The following is an 8,216-nucleotide window of genomic DNA, read 5'->3' as shown; positions in this document are numbered from 1 at the left end:
CAACAAGTACTTTTCGATATTGATCATCCGAAACATTCATTACCAGAGATTCATGTACACTGTGTTAACCAATTCCATATTTATGAGATACTTACTGTTTGAACTGAAAGGCAGTGGTTCAAGCTCACCATCTGCTCCTTGGAAACCCTATACAGGGTCGCTGTGGGTCGGAATTGACTCAACAGCAGTTAACAACAGCAATTCTTCCAATAGTGTTTTTGTGTTTATTAGGCTCGGTAGTGGTCTACTAAAGTTACTTATATGAACCCCCTCAAATCCCAACCAAGGAATGTTAAAAGGGAATAAATTAAATTTGCTTTTGTAGGTTCAGTCAATGACTTAATAATAAATGCCGGCCTCAATTTTTCAGTTCTATGTTAATTGGTTGCCATGGCTATATTTGAGCTTTTATGAAAGCTAGCAGTACATATTACTTTGAACCATGAGAAATTAGCTTGAAAGAAGTTATCTGACTCTTAAGTAAATTGACCTGGATTTACCATTCTGTAAGTCATAAACAATTTTGTTGAATATGTGAACAAAATCTAATTATCAGTGTCATTTGTATAAAGTCTGAATTTGGATTAAGAACTATTGGTTTTAAAATATTTAGTATCTGTGAATACAAATGGAATTTATTTTCTTTTCAGTGCGGGTTGTTGAAAATGTGGGAAAAATAGAGATTGTCCTGAAGAAAAAAGAGAATACTTCTTGGAAATGTCTTGGTCGTCCCCTGGAGGGTCATAATTCATTTATTCCCAAGAAAGATACAGGTACGGGTTGTTGTTTTGAGTCCTTTGTTCGGAAAATAGTTGTGTTAATGGCGCATCTGTACCAGAGTTTGCAACGTCACTTTGGGATGAACTGAAGTATCCTTATGTCCTCGTGTGGTGTTGCAGAATAATGTGCTGGACTGTAAGGTCAGTTTGAACCACACCAGCTGCCCCTTGAAAACTTAATACAGGGTCACTACGGGTTGGAACCGACACTTAACAACAAGAAGTAGTTGAAAAGGTACATCGTGTCTGTTATCCCACTTTTTGCACAGAAGATGATGTCAGACTCTGCCATCTAATGTTTACAGACAACAAGGTCATTAGGTAACACTATTGTGTGGTGCTGTGGGTTAATGCTTAATGCGCTGGACTGCAAGGTCACTTTGCACCACAAGGTCAGCGGTTCAAGCTCACCCACTACTCCTCGGAAACCCTATCCAGGTCGCTATGAGTCGGTACGGACTCGACAGCTCTAAACAACAACAACATCTTTAATGGAGAATACAGTCTTGTGCTTAGACCGTTGTCCACCTATTGGCTCCTGCAGTTCCCTTTTTATAAAATACAAAATCAAGCTCAAGTGTATGCTTTTTATCATATCTTCTGGCTTCCTGTTGAAGAATTCGTGTGTTGTTTTCAATGTGAGTTAACCAGTTTTTTTGTTCACTTCTAAAAGGTAGCGTTATTCATTTTCTTCTTCATTCTGTTGCTTTTAATCCAAGTATAATGCATATATGGAAAAGGGGACAAACATACTTGATGAATATTTATGTGGTTTTTTTTGTTGTTGTTTCTTCTCTGGAAATTGGTAGGATTTTCTCCTTGTTCTAAATGCTTTGAAATTTCATGATATGCCTTAATATGACTCTGTTTTCCTCCTTTGTGCTAATAATTTTTAATATGGAAATTTATGACCTTCAGTTACAGATACATTATTGATTTTTCCTTCCTGTGTGATCTATTTTGCTTTCTAGAAATGTTTTTCTTATATTGGACCTCGTTCACCAGTCTTCGTCATTTTTTGTCTTTTGTTGTACTTCCTGAGAGATTTCTTCAGCTGTATCTTCCATTCAGTTACTTATTTCTACTATCAGAATTTTAACTTTTATAAAGTCATTTGATTTCTGTTCCTTTGTTTTAGCATGGTATTCTCCTATCATTTTAACAATGTTTTACTACACCTATGGATGCAGTAGCTCAAAAAAGGGAACAAATCTTTACAGCGAGGATCATTCCCACCCCCTCAATACACAGGGTAGACAGGGATGGGCAACGTGGACATTGGCTACCCAAAATGGGGTGGGGGTGGGGGGTTGCTACAAAGTCAAGCAGTGACTGGCTTACAAATTTTCAAGAAAGATCCTAGATCCAGTGGGCGTGAAGGAAGATAGAATCTTCACTGAGTAGTATCCAGTCTGTTTGGGCGGGACTGATGAAAGGAGATGGGGATAGCACTCATGTGGTACAATAGTACAATAAATTAGTACTGACTGTGAGGGATGGAAATGTAAAGTAGACATTTTGTAGCAAAAGGAGGGGAATGGCTGACTTTGCAGGCCAGGAGCAGAGGGCCCTGGGACCATTAAAGGAGAAGAGCAGAGTTCAGGACCATACCCAGAGAAACAGTGATGCCAGAGATGGAGGCAGAGATGATGACATGGAGAGATGGAGTGGCTGGGGACTCTAGACCCAGAGAGGGAGAGGGGCTGTGTGCTGAGGACCAAGGGGCAGGCTTGCAGGGTACACCCTTTGGTTGGTTGATGATGCATGGAGGGGATTGTAACCATGGCACTGTAACGATATACAATAAGATGAATGTAAAGCTAATGTTCTCCCATGTAAACTATCACATAATTCACAGTAAAACAGTTAACAATAAATAAATTACAAGCTGGAAATTAAAAAAAAAAAAAAAACAGATGACTGCTGTCCAAGGGCCTTCTGATCTTGCATGACAATGCAGGTCCCCACACCTCTATCCACACTGTTGACACTCTGCAAAAACTTCATTTTTAGTTGTTAAAGCATCCTCCCCACAGTCCTGATCTTGTTCCATTGGACTTTCACCTGTTTAGTCCCTTGAAAGTAGCCCTTCGAAGATGAAGATTCACCTCTGATGAAAGATGAATGAATGAAGTGAAGACAGCAGTGCATTCATGGCTCTAAGCTCAGCCTAGAACATTTCGTAAGGGAATATGAAAGCTTGTTGACAGATGGAGAAAGTCTATTGAAAAGCAAGGAAATTATGTCAAAAAATGATGTATTTGTCTTTTCTTAAAGTTAACGATTAAAATAAATTCTAAAGTGAAAAAAAAAAAAAGACTGTTTTAGAGTTTTCCTTGTTTCTCTGTAATCTCTGTGTCCCCAAATTTGGTTGTTGGTGTTAGTTTGTTTGGTTTGTCTTTCATAAAAACTGCTTGGAGACTCTGCATTTGGATGTGACTTGTCATCAAGTTAGTTCCAACTCATTGTGACCTTGTGTAGGGTTTCTAAGGAGCGGCTGGTGGGTTTGAACTACTGACCTTGCAGTTAGCAGTCCAGTGCTTATTCTACAGCACCATACCAAGGACTCCACCAATATTGTATAGGAATGATCAAATAGATGGCTTTTACCACAGCAAGAGGTCTGAATTTTGTGGTGTTATGTAGGGAGGGATAATAAAGAGGAATAATAATAATGTGATCTAGCAGATCAGAAGAAAATAGGAAACAATGGAAATGAAATTATTTGACTTATTTAATGATCAAACAATATAGTAAACTAGCTTATAGTAGTTCAAGAAATAAAAAAAGCAAAGTTTAAGAAGTAAAAGATAGTGAAAACCAAGGTTGACTTCTATTTGAAACAGAATGACTGTAACTCAGGTACTCTTCTCTGTAGTTAAGTCTGAGACTTCCCATGAACTCTTGTCTCTGCTATAAATTCACCTTGAATTCTGAACCACCATAATCAGTTTTCGCTTTTTTGTCTTAAAGTAAAGCCATGCCTGAATTTTTCAGTGGTGTAGAAATTCCACTTTGGAAAATGATTCAGTTTAATGGATATGTATTTGTTTATCTGACTGAATCAGCAAAGATAATTTCTTCTTTCTTATTTCCTTTCCATAGACCATGACAAAAAAAATCTGTAGGTTATTTAATCTACTAGAAAACTGAATGTGCTTACATCATCAGTGTATTATGACCAACTTGCTGTCTTATAATCGCTAATGCTTTAAGTGGTTCCTAGGTTTTCAATACGTGTAATACTATTATTTATGCTAGAACGCTGGCTGCATTTTATGGGTTTCCTGGTTTAAAAAAATTTAGATGAAAAATAAGCATATGTTGAAAATTTTTAATACAATGTCTTCTCATGTCAAATCTAAAATTTATTTACATGAAAGATTTAAATATAACAAAGAACATTGGTCAGAGAAATAAAAGCTACTCTTCTTTACCTTCTTTACTTTTAAAACTGCTCTTTTAAAGGTAAAATTGATTTACATTTCATCTAAATAAGTAATATTTTAATTTTTCTGAGTAGAAACCAGACTGCCATTTGTAAGTGGGAAGCTTCCAGGTACTTTTTTCCGCAGATGTGAACATTATGAGTGCACAGGGGTGTCTCTGTCTGTGTGTGTTTGATGGCTGAGGAACTTAATTTGTCTATTAAGGATCAGAAAACTAATGGACAATCAGGTTGTTATTTCTGTACTTAACCCAACATTTTAATTTAGCTGTAATGGCCATTCATAATGGAGATTTTGGTCCCCAAACAGAAGGAATTAAAAAAATTTGCTAACAAACAACTCAGTAAATAGCTTTAGAATATAAAATTATAAACTTTTTCTTTTTAATTTTGAATTGAGTAAAGGTTTACAGAGAAGATCATTAGTTTTACATTCAACAGATCATGCACGTTGTTTCATCTCAGTGAATGCAATCTCCTCGGTGGAACAACAGTCGTCTGCTTTCTCCTCATGTTCCTATTTTCCTTCCCCCCACCTTCCCATCCCTTCTCACTGTTGTCGTTAGGTACCTGTTGCCCCTTGATTATGAATGCTTGACCATTCCATCATTCATACAGAGCATATCTTACTAATGTTTTTGTTCCCCTTATATACCTGTCTACTGCTTGGCTGAAAGCAGGTGTATTCCTTTCCAAACCTGGAGGATCATGGAGGGCTACAGTCTCAGGTTCCTCCAGGCTCTTTGTGACCAGTAAGCCTATTGTTTGTTTGTTTTAATAATTTTACATTTTGTTCACATATTACACCGCTCTATCCAAGACTTTTTAATGTGATCCCTTTCAATGTGCCACTATTTTTATGTATTAGTATTTTTAAACCTTTAGGATCTCACTTGCCTTCATTGGCTTGCTACTTCACCATATATGATATCATTCTCTAACAGTTGATCCCTCCAGATGACCCACTCATATCAAGTGAGTGAAATAATGTTCTGTTGTGATCCATAAGGTTTATATGGATTCACTGTCTGTAGTAGTTTAACAGGCCTTTCTTCATAGTCCATCTTAGTCTGGAGCCTGCCCACCATGGCTGGCATTTGACCTGCTGGCATTTGAAATGCCACTGGCATGACTATGTGTACCACAGTAACGTATGTGCTACCACAGTATAACAGACTGACATGGGTTGTGGTTCTCCATTTTACATACATTTAAAGAAGTTAGCTATTTGGGGCAGAAAGCTTCTGTTATGTGTTTATTTTACCTACATTTTACGTTTACTAAAGAGTTCTCATTTTCCTTTACAGTTTTCTGTGCTTACAAAATCAAAAACCTGACACTTTAACTTAATAATGATATTGTCCAGGCCAAAGTAGTCAGCTTTAGGTTCTGTCTTTTCCTCTTCTCTCTCTCTCTCATCCGTTTCAGTTCTGGGTTAATTCCAACTGATAGTATAGCCTATGTTGTTGTTGTTGTTGTTGTTAAGTGCCATTGAGTCAGTTCCGACCCATAATGACCCAGTATAGGGTTCACAGAGAGCAACTGGTGAGCTTGAACCACCGACCTTGCAGTCCAAACGGCTTTGCAGTCTGGCGCATCAACCCACAGCGCCACACCAGGACTCCAGTAGCCCAATAGGATAAAGAAAAACTGCTCCATAGGGTTTTCAAGGCTATAAATCTTATGAAGGCAAACTGCCTCATCTTTCTTCTGCAGAACATCTAGCCTTTCTGTTAATAGCTTAGTGTTTAATCAGTTATGCCACCAGGGCTCCTTTTGGCACTGTAGGATAAACACTGGACTGCTAACCACAAAGTTGGTGATTCAGACCCACCAGCTACTCCTCGGAAACCCTATACAGGATCAATATAAGTTGGAACCAACTCAATGACAATTAACAAAAGCATCAACGATTCTTTCTGGCAAATGCTACAGTAAAACCAAGTCAGATGATAAATCTTTTCAACCATCAGTAAAGGGCATGTGCTCTGTCTGATTAGAGAAAACAACCCTAAGACCTGAACAAAAGGAACACCTGTGCTGGGCACCATCCTGGGAGGACCCCTCTATGGCTTTTCTCCAGCCATATCCTTCAGACAGGGCAAGGAGTATGCAAGATCAAGAAGTGCCCACCTGGAGTTCACACTCTTTGCTTTCAACATGGCACTGCACATGTTGTTGTCGTTGTTAAGTGCTGTCAAGTCTGTTCTGACTTACAGTGACCCTGTGTAGGGTTTCTAAGGAATGGCTGGTGAGTTTAAACCACCGACATTGTTGTTAGCAGTTCAGTGCTACACCAGAACTCCACACATATATACTCACAATATATACACACATAGTGGGACCCCAAAGTTCCTTGTCCAAATGGCCCCAGATCTACTTCCCGGGCCTGTCTAGGCATCTTCCCTGGTCTGTCCAAGGGGTGACCAGGATTATTTATGGGAAAAGCTAATGGACACACTTGACCATATGAGTTGGTATGTCCACACTCACATTAGGCCCCACTCATTGTTGGACAGAGCCAGGGGTTAGAGAGGGAAGATAGGCCATGGTCAGTGGAAGTGTAGAGCTCAGCTGTCTACTATCTTTCCTGCATGGAATTTGGAGGAATTCAAGAAGTCTAAATTTAAAATTAGATTTAGACTTGGAGGACATTATCAAGGTACAGTGTGTTGTTATTTGTTGTTGTTGTTGTGAAGTGCCATCAATTCGGTTCCGACCCATAGCGACCCTGTATAGGGTTTCCGAGGAGCAGCTTTAAGCTTGAACCACTGACCTTGCAGTTCAAACGGCTTTGTAGTCTGGCGCATTAACCCACAGCGCCACACCAGTTAGGTGAGGTCCATTTGATTCTGCCTCGTGGCAACCTTGTGCACAACAGAACGCAACACTGCACTGGCCTCACAATTGTTGTTATGTTTCAGCCCATCACTGCTGCTGCCATTGTGTTAGTCTATGTCGTTGAATGTTTTTTTTTTTTTTTTCACTGACTCCCCACTTTACCAAGCATGCTATCCTTCTCCCAGGACTTGGTCTTCCTTATAACATCTCTGAAGTATGAGAGACAGGCATAGAACTTATTTTATTGAATAAGTATTTAATTTATAACTTTTAAATATTTTAGCATAATGGTATATTGATCTCTGTATTATCACACTGGGTCCCACAGGGGCCTGAAGAGAAAGGGATAAAGACATCATTTGAACCTTATTCTCTCCTTAGGGTAGATGTCCTTAGACTAGAACAGTCCAGTTTAACTTTCCAGGATAACTTTAGGGTGGTTCCCTTAACCATAATTTGGTACAAACCTATATCCTGGCAGTAGAACAAGGTGACCTGAAATAATGCCCTTAGTTTTTGGTCTGCAGTGATACCCTCTAAACTTAGGTACATGCCAAGCCATTGTCCTCGCAAGTCTTCAGGGTGCAAAAGGAAGAATGGAAGGAGGAAACTTGGATCAAACTATGGCCAGAATCTTTTCTTAGTGTTACATGTGAATTTCATTTTCCACTATATTAATTATTGGGTGTTGGATTTTCACCTCCTTTAAGATCTGGAGTAATTCTTCCTGCACCTACTTAAATATTTTTAGGTTAAAAAAAAAAAGGAGGGAATAATTAGAATAAGAAGGCTTTATTAAATTCAGAGTTTCTATAAGAAGTTTTCCCAAACCAAATGGTATTTTGCTCCAGATAAAAATATTTCCTATGTTTGGGATATTATTTTGAGATTTCTCTAGAAATTGTAGAAATACCTGATTAGTTTTCTTCATTTGTATATTAGGACTTCTGGTGTGGCGCTGTAGGATCAGCACTGGACTGTGCACCACAAGGTCACCAGTTCAAACCCACCAGCTGCTCTTTGGAAACATAAACGGACAATATGTCCAAAGTAGTAGAGATGAAGCTTAGCCATCCTGGCCTCCAAGGAGCACTCTGGCTGCACTTCTTCCAAAACAGATCTATTGGTTCTTTTGGCAGTCCATGGCA

At 38.8% G+C, this 8,216-nt stretch overlaps 1 protein-coding gene across 1 annotated transcript in view; it reads left to right on the top strand.

Moving 5' to 3' along the window:
* Positions 1-8,216, top strand: part of LOC102834341 (cytochrome b5 reductase 4-like) — a 141,745-nt gene that overhangs the window by 105,398 nt on the left and 28,131 nt on the right. Inside the window, exon 10 of the mRNA XM_006870649.1 lies at positions 651-773. Coding sequence (XP_006870711.1) covers positions 651-773 — 123 coding nt within the window. The remainder of the gene's footprint in view (positions 1-650; positions 774-8,216) is intronic.

Source organism: Chrysochloris asiatica, unplaced genomic scaffold (genome assembly GCF_000296735.1).
Source record: "Chrysochloris asiatica unplaced genomic scaffold, ChrAsi1.0 scaffold00146, whole genome shotgun sequence".
Taxonomy (NCBI): domain Eukaryota; kingdom Metazoa; phylum Chordata; class Mammalia; order Afrosoricida; family Chrysochloridae; genus Chrysochloris; species Chrysochloris asiatica.
This window is presented reverse-complemented; position numbering and strand designations above follow the sequence as displayed.